This window comes from Eumetopias jubatus, unplaced genomic scaffold, assembly GCF_037043125.1.
Source record: "Eumetopias jubatus isolate StellerSeaLion01/CBP00866 unplaced genomic scaffold, mEumJub1_p1.0 scaffold_14, whole genome shotgun sequence".
NCBI classification, from domain to species: Eukaryota; Metazoa; Chordata; class Mammalia; order Carnivora; family Otariidae; genus Eumetopias; species Eumetopias jubatus.
The window spans coordinates 93,494,081-93,511,451 of NW_028274820.1; the positions used below are offsets into that span (position 1 = coordinate 93,494,081).

The 17,371-nt window shown below is 44.8% G+C and overlaps 1 protein-coding gene across 1 annotated transcript in view; it reads right to left on the bottom strand.

Moving 5' to 3' along the window:
- KIAA1549 (KIAA1549 ortholog) overlaps positions 1-17,371 on the bottom strand; it is a 142,473-nt gene that overhangs the window by 41,152 nt on the left and 83,950 nt on the right. Inside the window, exons 14-16 of the mRNA XM_028106217.2 lie at positions 14,493-14,677; positions 6,271-6,473; positions 4,493-4,608 (exon numbers count right to left, since the gene is read on the bottom strand). Coding sequence (XP_027962018.2) covers positions 4,493-4,608; positions 6,271-6,473; positions 14,493-14,677 — 504 coding nt within the window. The remainder of the gene's footprint in view (positions 1-4,492; positions 4,609-6,270; positions 6,474-14,492; positions 14,678-17,371) is intronic.

The following is a 17,371-nucleotide window of genomic DNA, read 5'->3' on the forward strand; positions in this document are numbered from 1 at the left end:
TCAACAGAGCTACTGGGAAGCACTCCCTCTGATAAGCCACAGCCACTCTCTGAACCCTCCGGACGCTGCTTTTCTTTTTACTTTAAAGATTTTATTTATTTATTGGAGAGAGCAAGAGAGAGACAGAGAGAGCACAAGTAGGGGGGAGAGGGAGAAGCAGACTCTCCGCTGAGCAGGGAGCCCGATGCGGGGCTTGATCCCAGGACCCTGGGACCATGACCTGAGCCGAAGGCAGACGCTTAACCGAGCACCCTGGACACTGCTTTAAAATAAATGGCCAAGAGGCCATGAGAAGGAGTGAGAGCATGTGGAATCTGTTTTCAAACAAAAGCCTGAGGTTGATTCAAGCGCAAGTGAAAAATATAGAGGTTTCTCCTTGATGTAAAACAAGAGAGAGGGGCGCCTGGGTGGCTCAGTAGGTTAAGCGTCTGCCTTCTGATCAGGTCGCAATCCTGGGGTCCTGGGATCAAGCCCCGCATCGGGCTCCCTGTTCAGCGGGGAGCCTGCTTCCCCCTCTCCCACTCCCCCTGCTTGTGTTCCCTCTCTCGCTGTGTCTCTCTCTGTCAAATAAATAAATAAAATCTTTAAAAAAATAAATAAAATAAAATAGAATTGAGCAAAACAGTAAAAAATAGTAACAGCTATTTTACATAAGGAATGGATGCACACCAGTGGTATGGAAGTCTTTGTACTTCCTCTCAATGTGAATTATATTCATTCGTTACCCCACACGATTAGAAATGATTTATGGCACTGTGAATGAATGACGACTCCCTTAGTGAGGAGTTATAGTTGTCTCGATTCAGGCTATTCTGGGGCTTTCTTTCCCTGCCCTGGGCCCGGAGGGAGCCTATTTGTGCAACACAAGCACAGCCGGGCACCACCATTCATCCAGGGGCAGCTACTCAAATTACAGGCTCGATGCCTAAAAGGAGGTAATTAGCTTCTCCAGATAGGCTAGCCTGGCTAACCCAGACTTACCATGTAGCAGCAAATGTCACAAAGGGGGGCCCATTAAGCTACTGATACTTAAAGGTGAGACCGCTTTCCTCCAGGAGGGGTGAAAAGACCAGGACACACAGACGACAAAGGAAGAATGCAACCCCCGCCGCCCCGCAGTGCTATCTGCCTGCCTGGGTACCTGGGAGCTGCAGGCCTGTGCCTGGCTCCTGTCTGTGCCCCTTCCAGCCCCCAGCCATGGTCATGGCTCGTCCCTCTATAATTCACCCCTGCAACCAGAGACACACGAGAAGCCCAGAAAATCCTCGAGCTTCCACACTGCTCAGAACCCAGCCTTTCTAATATATACATATATATATTTTTTTATTAAAAATACATATTTTATAACTGGGTTATTTTTATTGTTTGCTATGTACTGCATAATTTATTTTTTTAAAAAAACAGCCTGGACAACAATAACCAATGGAAAGTACAACTTGATACATAGAGATTAATCTGTGTGAATCTGCCTTAAGGTAAATTAGAGACTTTGGATTAAAACCCATTTCTATTCAAATATTACAAAACCAAAAAAAAATTGTAATTATAGAAATTAGAGTACGGCATAACGTCCACAAAGCAGAATGACAGAGGGAAGGGCAATGTGCACTGCTAAAATGCTAAAGCAATGGAACACTTCTCAAGAAATACGAACTTCATTATCTATAGGTGAATACAGTCAAAGTGCATTATCCCTAAGGCCCGTGGCCCCCATTAATATCTGGTGAGGCAGGGATCCCATTTCTCTCTCCCTCTTCATCCTGTTCCAGCGCCTCCCCCACCACAGGCCCTGAGCACCCATTTGCTGAATGCAGGACTAAACAACCAGTCACCTCAGCTAAGTTCGTAAAATGTTACTTCAAAGAGGCCTCTGGGGATCTGCTGTAATACAAAGAATTCTAATTTATGACCTCAAATCATTTCATAAATAAGCACTCCACAATTATTTGAAAAACCCTGATGTGACAGGTAGTCAACACAGTTGCCCTGCAATCTCTGAAACTATTACTTTGCTTTGCCAACTTTTTTTTAAGATTTCTTTCTTTGATAGAGAGAGTGTGCAAGCAAGCAGGAGGAAGGGCAGAGGGAGAGGGTACTCAGGCAGACTCCCCACTGAGCACAGAGCCCTAGATAGTGCTTAATCCCAGGACCCTGAGATCCTGAGCTGAGCCAAAACCAGGAGTCGGACGCTCAGCGGACTGAGCCACCCAGGCGCCCCTTCTTTGCAAACTCTTCAGCACATGCCAAGCTAGATGTCAGCTTAGTTCCAACTAAGAATTCCATTCTAGAATTCGGAGTTTGTGGAATTCTCATTAATGAAGTTCCAACTACTTAAAAATCACACCCTTGCACAACGTGTTTCGCAGTCCTTACCTACTGGGGGGGGGGGGAATTCCTGATGACAGAAGGAAAGGGGACGCGACATTATGCAAGGACACCACAGTGGTGGCACAGGAACAGTCTGAAGGCCGCTGCCTTCACTCGAGGAAGGTGCGTCACCCCCCTATCTCGTCTCACTCTTGACAGCTCTGCTAAAGGGAACCCTTGGTAATGACACGACTTATTCTAAAACCGTGATAACCGTGAACACAGTGACATCTGAGTCAATAACCTCATAAGGGTCCGTCCATGGGCGGTCATATATGCATGATGCTCTAGCCGCCTTCCAAAAACAGTCAGCTGGGAAGGGAGTAAAGCACAACCTCTAATAGACCAAAACCAAAACAATGCTCTTTTCTCAGCTATATTGCCATGTGGGTCCTGGAAATGTCAGATGACCTGTGACATCCATCGAAAGCCTCGCCAAGGAGGCAGAGGGGACCCGGCGGCCATGCCACCTGCTGTGATGAGAGGCAACACTGGCCCCAGGGCAACACGGAGGAGGGGTTAGAAACTCACAGTCTTTTCTACAGGGTATTTAATTAAGTTCTATGCAAGCAATAAAATGCCTTCATGGAAGCTTTACAGAAATAAATAAAATCTTCCAAGTGAATTGATATTTATAGTGAGAAAATCATCTTTCTAAAACATGAAAATAATGTGCAGACTGTGGTGTCTCTCCAAATCATAATAGCAGCAGCTAAGCTTCTAGAACTCACAAAAACATCTAACGCACTTGCCTCCTTCCACAGGCAACTCAGTCCTACACCTCACATGCTCACTACCTGGATTTTGAATATACAATGATAGTGACTTTTGATTTGTGTTAGCCATGCAGAATATACTAAAACTGTCAGGAGTTAAATGTGGGAACTAAAAGCGAGATTTTCTCAGATAAGCAATTAACAGAAACAGAGAAACTCCAGAACTGATTTTTTTTTCCCCCCTCAAATACTTCCTTCCTGGAATCAAAATTAGATTTTAGTCCTGTCTATCTGAAACAGAGCACCTGTTACCATGGTGCTAAATAACTTCTAAGATTCTGTGAAACTGGATCCAAAGAAAAAACTCTTCCCTTATTCTAAGGGGGTTTTCTTTAACATCAAAAAGGAGCTGGAAGGAATTTCAGAAATGAGCTAGGTTAGTCCCACAGAAGCCCCAAAGGCTGAGGGACTCGCAAGATCACACGCATGACGGTGACAGATCAGGCCCTCTGGCTTCCAGCTAGAATCTGTACATTTACAGAATACGATTCACTCTGTACTGCATTTCAAACAAAGAAATTTGTGAAGACAAATGTTTAAGTATAAAAATTACTATTAAAAATAATATCCTGAGGTATCCCACTTTTCTTTGCATTACTGAAACAGTCCCGAGGTATAAATAACACTCCAGCAAATACAAGAGCTGCACTCGCACATTTATTTACGAAATTTGTTAAACTAAAACCAAACTACCTCGCCATCCCAGCAAAAAATGCTCCTAAGGCTAGTTAGACCTGTGGGCTTAGTTTGATAACAGAGCACGAGCTCCACGGTAAAGTCCTTCGAGATGGACATGAAGTTCATTTCAGACCTGGCCTAAAAACCCACAGACGATAGATATAAATGTGCTACCCCATTCGGCCTCACTGAACTCCCTGCGGGAAGAAGGATCTAAAAACAGAACCAAACAGAATGCGTTTGGACCCATGATAAATAAATGACTTCCTGGCAGTGACAGCTGGGAAAAATCCAGAATTGGATCCTAAGAAGGTCACTAAATTCTGGAGGTAGTTTTTGAGACTCTGGTTTTAGTTTGGGTTCTCCTGTTCTTCGGAGAGGAAAACCATTAGGACTCTAAACTAGAACAGAACATGGCTATTAACCTCCAAACATACTTGAGTGAACCCCTAACCTCCAGCACGGTCTCCCGCCTCAACAAAGACACTAGGACGACATTAGACAGTGACAGTCGATGCTGAGAAATTCACCATACGGAGGATGAGTATTCCACTGCAGTTTTTTTTTTTTTTTTTTTTTTAGTGTCTAGCATTTGAAGTAGCATAAAACCTTATCCTATTGGAATCTCATCATTACTACGTTGAACGTGGAGAATGAGAAGAGTCACAGACCGCTCTGTGGGGCTCTGTGGGACTGGCCATCATTCACTGCTCCCGGCGTCTTGTCTCCCACGTCCCTCTCACTGGACTCCTCACTTACGGTAGAGTCAGCATCCGAGGGAGAAACTCTGCAGTCACAGAACAAATGCAAACATTAGGAAAAAGAAAGAAAGGGCCTGGGGGGGGGGGTGGGAGGTGGGGAGAGGTCACATTAATTTAGATGTGGAAGTCAGGCTTCCAGGCAAAACAGATAGGAACGAGACAGTTTCCAAAAATCATCTTCAAGGAAAACGTTGCTAGCACATGGTCCCCTCTTGAAGACAGTATCACATGGCTTCTCTGGCTCAGCAGGCTGCATTCCAAGGAATGCCAGGAAGCTAAGGGCCAGACTGGAGGATGGTAACCCACAGTTACCAGGGCCCTGGATTGGTAGTCTGGGTCTGGCATAGATTGTATCAGAAGATCTGGGGTTCCGGCCTGGTTCCCGGTCAACAGGGACTGCAGAATCCCTGGGAACCCAGGGTGGTCCTATCGTCACCCCCACAGAACCCCAGAGCTCTGGGAGAAGCCTATACTTACAACACAAAAGCAACGATCACCCCTGAGCTGTGAATCTATCAAAAGCAAGGGTGACACAAAACCAGGTTGCAGGAGGCTAATGAAAGTCCTTAACCTGTTAGCACCCCTTCTCTTGGTGCCCCTGAGGGATGCTAAAGCCCTACATTAACCATGCAGACCACTGAAATGTTGCATCTAAATGTTTAGGATGAGACGACCAAGGGAAGAGGAAAAAAAAAAAAAACTTGGCAAAATTATACTAACATATTCAACAGTCTTTAATGTGATTTGATTTATTCTTAGCCTGCAAGATGATTAAGCAAATAACATCTCTCGACATAATTCATTTTCTTTTGTAGAGATCATGGTGTAACATCCATTAAATTGTTAAAACTAGGCCAGAACCCCCCGGGGTAGAAACTCTGACAGCGTTTCAAATGTTGGTATGATCACACATTTCTTCCCTCTTCACAGGAAATCAAGATTTGGAGTTCAAAGCTCAAAGGCAGGCTAATAATTTGAGGCTTCCATACCCTAGTGTGATTGTGCTGAGATCTAAAGGCAGCTGCATAAAACCTGATTCTGAACTTCCACCCAGCTACAGCCCTTCTCCTAGGATCAGAGGGTGAGGGGGAACTTCCAGGTGGCGTGTTAACACGAAGCCCTCAGCCCGCTTCCCTTTGATAGGAGGAATGGAAAGACACTGGGGATGGGGAGCTGGGCAGGGAGGAGGCAATGCCGAGTCCATGGAAACATGCTAATGAGGGTGACAGCACAGCCGGCCAGAGGGAAAGCAAGCCAAGAATAAAGGATGTGATGAAAGTCACCCGCAGACGAAGCAAGGAAGGCAAAGCCAGCCACTGGTAATAGCAGCAAAGGCAAAGGCAGTACAGGCTGAGTGTGTATTATGTGCCATGCACTTTTTAGACATTACTTCTGATATCATCTACAGAGGGCCCAGAACGATCACCCCAGAGTATACCCGCTCGAGCTAGGCAAGATCTAATCAGGTCTCGGGGGTGGGACCACCAAAGCATCTGGCCGCCTCTGGTGGTCCACTGGAGTGGATCGAGAGCCCTGTGGTTCGTGGACTTTGGCAAGCTGTTGCCAGTCTCCCAGGCTGCACACCCAGGGAATACTCACCACCAGCTCTTCTGATACTGGAAACTGACAAAACTGAGAAGGGAAACATGCTCCGTGATAGGGAACAATACAGAAAGCCTGATAAGAACCTTCCTCTGTGACGGAGGTTCTTGGAAGGGATCTTTGCCTTGGGGCTCGGCACATCTCCGTTTTCAGAGGGCGTGGTGTGGTCCTTCACCGGTCCAGGTCCCGGCAGTGGTGCTGGCTCATGAATAATCAAGATGTCGTCTTTATTGTGCTGACCCAGATGCTGCTTAGCAAAATCAAAGCCCTTCACACTAGGGATCTGCAACTAAAACACACACACACACACACACAAGCGGAGACAGTCAATCTGAAAGCTGAGGACAGTAAAAAGGGATTGTGAGAGCTGGCAAGATTGCTGAGTGCTGACTTTGACCCAAGATCATGCCTGCCATCCCATCATTCTAATTCAACAAGCATCTCTAAAATGTCGACTGTGTGCACAGTGCCATTCACACCTAGAGTCTGCAGAAAAGACAGATACTTGCGAAAGATTAAAGAAGAGTACGGGATCAAACAGCTAGACCTTAGTACAAAAGACATCACAAGACGATACCTGCCTGACCCACCATCACGGTAGCATGATCACGCGGTTCCAGAGACAGTGGCACGAGCGAGAGATTCTTTATAGAGAAATGAAGACTTGAGTCAGGATTCACGGGACAGGCAGAACTTGGAAATGAAAAGGGGCAGGTACACAGAGGATGTTCTAGATCAAGTCAGGCACCAGAGAGCAGTTGAGGGCTTGGAAGACACCCCATCAGCTGACCTAGAAGGGTCAGAATGTGGGGAGGGAGAGAAGGCTGGCCAACACCAAATGCCAGTTTCTAGAGCAGAAAACCACTAAATATTTCTGAAGAGGAAGATTTCTAAAATCCAAGCAGACAGGACACACAGGGCTGTCGGACACACATGCCAACAATACCCATGCAAAAAATGACAAAAGCCTGAGCCCTAAACCCTAGCAAAGGAATGAATAGTTCTAGAGACTGGGCTGAAGGATCTGGAAGCCAAAAATAGACACAAGAGGCAGAGGAGGGAAAGGGAAAGCAGCCAATGATGACTTGAATGACTTATAGGCCGGCATCCTGAACAGGGGAAGGGACATTTATCATGAAAGAATGGTAACCTGAGGAGATAAAAAGACAGGTTTCACTTTAGACATGCTTAGTTTGAGATGGCAGGAAAAGCTCCAAAGGAGAGTAGCCCCGTGTAGCTAGACACGGAGGACAATAGCTTGGGGGAAATTTCAGGCTGGAGACAGGACTTTGAGAGAATCTATACAGAAGATGACAGGTAGGGGACCTGAGATTTTTTTTCTCAGATTTTTCAAGATGAAAACAGAGTCTGTGGATAAAATGTTGGGGAACATCTAATAGTTTGGGGCTCAAAGGAGGAAAAGGAGGCAAGGAAAAAATAGATGACTTCAAAAAAAAGAATTTGTAAAGTTCAATGTAATAGAAGGCAAGGGGATACAGAATTTCTAGAAAGGAGTGGCCAAGAGAAGTACTGGGGGCACAAGGAGGAAGGAGAAAGGGGTCTTCAAAAAAGCCCACCTCTCACACTGGGGGACGCAGAAGTCCTACCTGAGATACACGGTAGCAACACCAAACCCACAACCCAGACCCCTGTCACCACGGAGTCCAGACCTCAACTTCTAGCTTCCTGTGCTAACACAGGAAATGTGCTCCAAGTACAGAGAACTGTAGGCAATAAAGGTGAGGCACCATTTGTGGGGACCCTAAAAGTGTAGGGGGGGTAATCATGAATCATTAATTTGAGCTTGCAGAGTATAGGAAACTAAACTGCATTTCAATAATTGTCCCAAGGGCCTCCTTGGCATGAAGGCCACATGCACAACCAAAGCCCTTATCCCCACTGTATTCCACCCCTAGAGAGAGTCCATCTGTCAAAGACAAAGGCCAAACCAACCTAAGGAGCTATTTTAGACAATGTGTTATGTAGAAGCAAAAGGTTTTGCCATATCTGTGTTAATTTTATGCCAAATGAGTGACAATACCAATGGTTTCCATTCGTGATCTCAAAGGTCTTTTTTAGCACTGCAAGTCTACAGTCAGTGAAGACAAGGGAAGGAGTCTGCAATAATGACTTCTGCCAGCAGAGGGGGACAAAACTTACTCTAAATGTAGTTTACAAAGATGTTGCTTGGAAACAAAAGATAAAGACCTGGTGGGCTGTATTTTCTAAATTAATGATGTCATGTGACAAGAGCAAGCTACTCCACAGAGTCCTTGGCTCAGGAACACTCCTTCACGAATATGAACCCAAACCTGCCCCTCTCTGGTTCCCCCGGCCCTCCAACCACTCAGGATACTCTTTATCTGCTCATCCACAAGACTGTGATCTTCAGCAGGGCTCCCTGAATCCCTGGGGGTGTACGTTTTCCCAGGGGCATGCAGCCATTTTAAGACCGTCTAAGTTCAGATGGATAAGCTCTGTGTATGCTCTTCACTACCAGTGATTTTCCTGAGAGTGTGCCTGTAGTCTGGCCATTGGGCTGGTTCCCATTTCCCGCCTCCCATTATAAGGGTCCCTCTCCTGCTTTACAGAAGAGAGGTGCCCCTCTTACCCACATAGGAGCTTTACCCAGCCGCACCTCATGGTAGCTCTTTAACAAGCTACCTCTAAATGAAAAAAATCACAGAGATAATCAATAGTCACTGAGTCAACACCATCAACACCATTTAATAAATCTTGGTAAAACCTTTTTTAGTGTATTTCCCAGCAAGAAACTAAATGCCTCCAACGACCAAGAGACAATCACTTTTGCAAAGCAGATGATCTGCTTTACCAAAATTGAAGGAAGAGCATAGATTGCCTCTTCCAAGTAGAGGTCTCCAAGTGAATAAGGGAAAAATACAAACAGCTCTACCTCTGTGGTGCATTCAGTGTACCCCCGGTCTAGGAGTTAATACTACTGGTCTACCCTGACAAACTCTCAGGTTCGTGCAAGAAACAAGCGTATGTATACGTCAAAATGCTTCATTATTATTGCTGTTGGATGATTAAACATCAAGCAGTTAATATAAATGCCTAAGCATTCTCAGCCATCAGATAAAAGCTATGAAGTTAGATATGAAATTTTATAATTCAGCAACAGGGTGTGACACATGGTAGACCGTCCGTAAATATTTGATGACTAAATCAATTTTAAAAAGTAAATTGAAGCTCCAAACTTGCTGGATCTTGTGGGGAGCCATGAAAAAGGGTATATGTCATCAATAAAATATAAGTCCATAAAAGCCCTGTGGGCTTACTGTTGATTCCTACTAACATTTTCAAATATCTCCATTAGATCCTTGCACTTCTCACTGGCAGGGTGAGTCACCACCTTCTACAACAATGGAAATTTGGCAACTACTCTGTGCTTCTGCACAAAACAAAAGCTATCTTAGAACACACACAGAAGGAAGAAATTAGAGGAAACCTTGCCCACTTATGGAATTAGCTCTTTTGTTTCATCCCTACTTTCGAGAATTTTTTTTCTAGTTTTTCCATTTCTTAAAAAAAAAAAAAATCTAAAGTTAAGTCTGGCTGTATTGTGTCTCCGGCTTCCACATGCAGAATAAGCTTCAATCAGTATTTTATAGAAGAAGAGCCACAATTAATTAGTGCCTTCAATATTTCCATTAGGACCCCTTATTTCTGAGGAGAGACAGCTCTTTTGTTCCTTCTCTCTTTAATATGTCACAGAGGGGACAGGCCCCATTGTCCGTGCCCCACTAGAATAACGTCGCCGACAAGTCAGAGCAGGCGGGTAAAGCAGGTCAGCCAAAGAACAGGAGAGATGCCTGATGAATTTTAAAACATATGAGCCGTAAATATAATACAACCCCGGGCAGAACAAGATGGAGTGAATCTCTAGAACTCCAGTTAGCCTAAACCCCTGGGAAGGAGCAGTTAAGATAAAAATAGAAATCAAAGAGCAAACCCCAAAGGTGCCTGGGTAAAAATCTGCCATCTCAAAGAGAGCAGATTGTCTACCCATTTCTTATTTGGTGCATGAGATCTATGAAAAGTCTCCGTAGTCGCCGTGCTGTTTCCATTCAGAAGATGAAGAAAAGGCAAAGTTCCTGCTGTGTCTGCTGCAGCCCTGGGGCCCCCGGTCACCCTGTGGTCTTGGAGATAGAAGAGCAGAACTCCAAGACTCTCCCGCCCCTGGGGGCCACAGCAGATCACGGGTGAACTGAACTCTCCACATATTAGGTGCCACGGGGTCCTTGCAGAGACTCAAAGAGCAACCACAGGGGACAAGATGAATTTGGCTGAGATGGGACAAACACCCATGGAGCCTCTCTCTCTCCGATCAGCTGTCCACACAGCCTCCCAAAGTGGTCATTCCAGAGATAAGTATGTTCAAGCTGCTGTCCCTGCTGAAAATCCTTCCATGGCTCCCCACTACCTACAGCACCATTGCCGACCCCTGATATGTCCTACAACTCCTCCCAGCCTGGCTCTTGCCTACTGTCACCTCACAGTTATTGCTGTGCCCTTCCAGACAACTTTTGCTCCATCATTCCTGACATACAGGTCATTCCCTCCACCTGGGCCCACCTCACCTGGCTTCATCTCCTCCACCTCTGAGCTTCAGCCCCAGCATCGCCTTTTTTTTTTTAAAGATTTGATTGATTTATTTATTTATTTATTTATTTATTTATTTATTTATTTGACAGAGAGAGAGAATGCACAAGCAGGGGAAGCAGCAGCAGAGGGAGAGGGAGAAGCAGGCTTCCAGCTGAGCGGGGAGCCCGATGTGGGGCTCGATCCCAGGACTCCAGGATCATGATCTGAGCTGAAGGCAGACGCCCAACAACTGAGGCACCCAGGAGCCCCCCAGCATCGCCTCTTTCCAGAAGGCAGACGCAGCCCACCACCCAACGGGGTGGCTGCCCCTTCTCCCTGCTTCCAGGACAGCCCAGACAGACTCAACACTGCTGTGTGTCAGTGTCGGGTCCCTAGTCCTTCTCCCTTACCGAATCCCTCGAAACAGGGACTGCATGCTATCTGGGCTTACAACCTGGCCTGGCCCTGCTTGGGCTCAGAGCAAACACTCAGTATTTGGTGAGTGGATAAGCAGTGACTAAGGCATCTCCATGTGGCTGCCCGCAGTACCCACCAGTCAGGAACCACAGTCCCACGCCAACCAACCACAGGGAGTGGACTGCCCCCATCGGAAGGAACAAGTTTTCACGGGACCAGCAGCATCTAGCCAATGCCATTCATCTCTTTACACAGAACCTCAACAGGGTGAGGTGGGTCCAAGCTGCGGTTTTTCTAATACCAGTAAACAGTGATGACTTTAAAGAGACTACAGATAAAGGAAAGATACGGGTTAGATCTGTTTTTTAATGATTGGAAATAAAAAGGACCCTCTCTCAAAATGTAGACAGAATGGCCTCTCCCTCTTATCATATGTCAAAACTAATCCACTCTCAGACAATCTGAAGAGGTTTCCTGCTCGTTACAAGGGGTAGGGGGTGTGGATTTTTTTTGGTGGGCACATGTATTGTTTCCAGATGTTTGTAGCTCTGGGATTACAGAGCTCAAGGATCTGGGAGAGTAGCAGCGAGGCAGCATCAGGGGGCAGAGCAAGCAGAACAGAGAGAGAGAGACAACAGAGAGTCACACAAGAAGGAAAAAGAACTTTCGCAGTCCCAGGGGAAACTAGCATCTTTTCAAATTGTCCCAAGGGATGGGCTAGATAGAGGCCCTTCACCACGGCCAGGTAAATCTTAGAAGAAACTCTTGTGAAGTAGAGATACTTGTTTCTAAACTAAACAGAGATCATCCTTTTTCTATTATAAACACATGACAAGATCTATACGGTAGGTTCCTGTGCCAGCAAACCAAAGACCACCCTTGTGAAATGTCACAGAGGTCAGTCCCCCCTACCCAGGTCAGAAGACGCCGACTCCCTCAGGGACTCCTCCACACAGAAGACCTTCCGACAGACATGTTGTAAAGATGAACGCACAAATCCTCCAGCACATGCAAAGCAAGAGCAACCCCAAGGGCTGGAAGTTCTGTTTGAAACTCTGTCCATCTGATTTACAGCAACATCTGGGGCACGAAGATATTTCAGAAGTAAAAGTGAGAGAAAGAGAAGACTTGGGGAGTATCCTGTTTTGTACTCAAGGGATGCTGTCCTCTGACAGTTGAATGAAGTAACAGATGACAGATGGGCTTCCACAGGGAGTATTTATGTTAGGGAACCTGGAACATGAAAGACCTGAATACATAACCATCTACACTGGGTAAATCTCTCTGCAACAATACTCTTTCACCAGAACAAAAACATTTCCAAACTTATTGTTGATCTTATTACAATGAAATTCACGCTATGAATGATTTAGTACCTCCAGCACTTTTTCCAGGGTTTTCCATGGCATTATCTAGTCTAACAACAAAACAATCTTAGCACACTCTGTAAATAATAAATGAAGATAGGTAATAAATATAATGTTAATGTATAAAATGCTTCCAATACTCTTGATAACCATCAGCTTGCAATTTAGTCATGATTTTGCATTTTTAGTTCATTCATAAGAAAAAGAATACTCTTCATTTACTTTTACGGAAGTACAATAAGTGAAGAATACCTACTTTTTCATTCAGCAGGTGTAGGTTTGTAATGCGCAGAACTTTTTAAACCCAGACAGAATAAATTTAAAAGGTTAACAGGCAACCCTTTATTTCTTATTCTTCTGCCTCATCCTTGCTTTTTCTTATCACAGTTCTAGAGTCAAGGGAATCCTCTAAATGTGTGAGACCCACAGAGGGTACACATTCACACACACAGTCAACAGATTACCGCTTTTCATCCCCTTGGTAACGGCTCACTGCCTGGGGTGCTAGATGTGTGCAGCCACTGCATTCTTCTTCAGTGCTTGGCATGTTTCTGCTCACACCAGATCAACCAAAACTCGATACTTACCAAGAGTCAATGTCTTTGCTCTGAAACTGGTATGTGACAATTAAGTATTGCAGAAATCATTGAAACATAAAAGTGAGAATTGCTATTATTATAAAAACTAAATGGGGGGGCGCCTGGGTGGCTCAGCTGGTTAAGTGTCTGCCTTCGGCTCAGGTCATGATCCCAGGGTCCTGGGATCGAGCCCCGCATCGGGTTCCCTGCTCAGGGGGAAGCCTGCTTCTCCCTCTCACACTCCCCCTGCTTGTGTTCCCTCTCTTGCGGTCTCTCTCTCTCTGTCAAATAAATAAAATCTTTAAAAACTAAATGGGATGCTTTGGTATGGCATGAAAAAGATGTTTAAAAACACACTGCTGTCAAGTTAGGTATAGGTGAATTAGCTCTGAAAGATTACAGAGTTGGGGAGGGTATCAAAAAAAAAAAACAAAAAAAACAAAAAACCCTAGAGCACTTTACACTCAGGTTGCTTGCTCTTCTCTAAAGAAACCCAAACTGGAAACTGCAGCTGATGCATTATAGGTGTTGTTTCTTTTTTAATTTTTTTAATCTTTATTTTTATTTTTGAGAGGGAGAGAGAGGATCACAAGCAGCCTCCATAGAGTGCCCGATGTGGGACTCAGTCTCATGGCCCTGAGATCATGACCTGAGCCTAAATCAAGTTGGACGCTTAACTGACTGAGCCACCCAGGTGCCCCTAGGTGTATTGTTTCTTACAAGAAACACCAAACAGAATCCTCTCAGTAAACCAACAGTCCAAAAAATAAAATATAAAAGAAAAAAGACTCAGGGTACATCAAAAGATTGGTGAATACAGACCCACTCATATATTTAAATTAAAATATTTAAGGCATCTAAGTATCATTTTTTTAATGATTAAATGATCTTGACCAAGGTGGACAGTGGGTTTCCCATATGGTGGATGGAAACTAAAGGAGCCGTCCAGTGCGACTGTGTATGAAAGAAACAGACACACAGATCTGAGAAAACCTCCCTTGGCTCCCATTCTTTGAAAATATCCAGGGTTAAAACAGATGAGAATTCATACAAAAATGGATATGATCTTTGAACTAATCATTTCATAAATAAAATCACAGTAGAACTCGGTGCTCATAACACTGCTAAGCCTTGATACAGCTTCATCTTCTTGGCGTATAATTAACACTACATAAGAATCATGGTTCCAGTAGCAAACGTGAGGCAAAGAGATACCACCATTAAAGCCAAAAAAAATGTCCCTATCAGCTTTCTGTCCCATCTTTCAGTATCAAGAGCCTGAACTCAGCCCACCCCAGCCATATGACTGCCCGTGTGAAGGCTGGGGGGTTACACCTTTACCTTCTGACGCTGCTGGATGTTGGCCACCGTGTCAGGTTGGAAGTCCAACTTGTCCGTGCGGCAGAGTTTCCAGTAGAGGATGATGACAATCACCATCACCACCAGCACTGGAATGACCACACCGACAATGACCCAGAGGTTGCTGCTCTGGGACTCGGGGGACGGCCTCTTCACTCTGTCCAAGGCTGCAGACAAAGAAGACAGGTCATTCACGAATTCCTCTGCACTCACTTACTTGACAGCCCTTCTGTGCAGAGAACGTGGCTTCTTCGATGAGAAACCTGGAAAGTCCTTGTCATTTCAGGTCAAGTCAAGCAGTTAAGACTCTGTGATCTCCTGATGGCCAGAAACGTGATGCAGTAAACAAACACAACACAGTATACCACATCCTCAATGCCCAAGGGACCATGGTGACATACTGACATGCCTAAAGGAACATGGCTCATCCAATGGCAGAGCTATGTTAATTCCAGGTCTCCTGACTTCCCGTGTATTCTACTAGTTCTACCCTAATCTCCCTGCCGAAACGCTTCCATACTAAAAATCAGAAATCCCAATAAACGGTCTACAAACACTGTCTTCATTTCTTCACCTGTGTCTCTCTCTAAACTCCTGAAACAAGATTTAAGGTACCAGATGTCAATTTTAAAATTACATGACATCCAACTTACTTGCTCAGAATCTGCCATTCCCCACCCTCCTGACCACCCAGACCACTGCTGCAGCCTCCCATCTTCCGTGACCTTGGATGAATATACTTCAAGCACTGTGCCTTCCTTTCCTTCACCAGCTCCTTTCCCTAACCTTCCCTCCTGGTCCTGAGCCCTCATCTTCTTCATTCTGTACTCATCCTCTCAAAGGACGCAGCTCCTCTTAAAGCTCAGGTTCCAATTACCAGGTGCCCCAGACCAAAATGTCCCCCTCCCCTCTGCCCAACCTTCTCATCTGTTATCATCACTTCATAAAAACTGCTAAGAAGGTGAGTTTCCTCCTTGTCTAAGTTCTTTTGTTCTGGGTGCCTTTGCCTTGCAAACGGTACCTTACCATTTTTTTTTTTAAGATTTTATTTATTTATTTGAGAGGGAGAGAGACAGCGAGAGAGGGAACACAGGCTTCCCGCTGAGCAGGGAGCCCGATGCGGGGCTCCATCCCAGGACCCTGGGATCCTGACCTGAGCCGAAGGCAGACGCTCAATGACTGAGCCACCCAGGCGCCCCGGTACCTTACTATTTTAAAAAGCATTTTGTAACATAAATGTGTCATCTTGATATACTGTGCTACTTTACTCATTAATATGGTCATGACTCTAAGTCTTATCTTTTCAAACACAGTTCCGTCTCCACGGGCAGAGGGCTAAGTTTTATGCTCTTTTCATATTCCATAATGGTTAGCACATGCAATGGGATCAAAATGTTTCTGCTCAAAGATGTAACAACAAAAAAGATTCTTGGTGCTAGTTTTAAGTGAGGGTTCAGGCCTCTGAGAGTGACAAGGGAGGGGAGCAAGCACTCTAAAGCATGAGCATTATGAAAGAAGCACAAATTACAGAGCAGAGACTATGGAGGAAATGGAAAAAGGGACAAAGTATTAATCTTTAAATTTGGCCTGAATAGAGTCTATATACGGAGCTCATTTTGCATAACAACTGACAATACAGGAGTGACAGAATCAAACCGAGGAGCTGGGACAACTGGATGCTCTTCTTAGTTCTAACCTAGTAACACCCTGGGAGAGGCACAGATGCATCAAATGAGGCCCGGCTGCCAGGGTCTAGAGCTGCCTGGGGCCTGAGCCTGATGCTGGCTGAGGCTTCCAATCCCACGATCCTTATCCTGTGGTTTTTAGCAGGAAGCTGAGGAAACAGGTGCAAAGAACAGAGGGAAGGAGCTTGAAAGGTTCCCATACTCTATAGCAACTAATATTTCAAAGGTGAAGTGCTTAGCTGGAGTGGGGCACCTCTCCTACAATCAGAAATGTCCTCGATGAAGATATATAAGTAAGTGCTTTGTTATTCTTTTTTTCCTCACTGCTTTGAAACAGAACGTACTAATATGCAATTGTATCTCAAATACATAAACCACCAATGGATTATTTGCTTAAACTCGCCCCATCATCATCTATGAATTAGACAAAGTGTGCCCATGAGCCCTGGTCCTGCTTAGTTTCCAGGGACAAGTACAGATGTCACAAAGAATCTTCTGTTACCGAGGATAACCGGGAAGCTGTCATTTTGTAAAGGTGCCTTTGCAGCCCATGTGTTCTCTATAAAGAACTTTTCAATATTCCCCGAGGCTCCATTCCTTCTAAACACTTACTTATCCATTTACTGTTGGGAGCAAATATCACCAAGCTCCTACAAGGATTGCTCTCTGGCTCATAAGCAAAAGCATCCACATTAAAATAGCAGTCTGATTCATAAAGGAAAACATTTAGAGGAAAACACTCTTCTGTGCCTCTCCTTTTTCTTAATTTTAAATACCCAAAATCTGGGAGTTGAAAAATCAGGCACTGGGAGCAACCGCTGCCGAGGGCAGGAGCCAAGTATCTTCCAACAATAATACAGAAATATCAAAATACCTCTTTTTAAATTGTGAAGTACTGCGAAGATGGGGAGGGAGAGAAACAGCACTGAAAAGGGTAAGGATCAAGGACTTCTTTGTGTTAAAAAACTCAGCAGGAAGCCAATAAATGCAGAGGGCACCTCCCAGCTTCCTGTGTGACTAACTGTCCCCACCAACGTTCAAAATATGACAGACAAGGCTTTGGAATAAATACAGAGAAAACAAGTTATTTTACCTAGACAAAATTTTTAAAACAAGAAATAGTACAGGAGTAGGGGAAAAAATATTACAGTTAACTTAAGCTACTAGAACTCAACA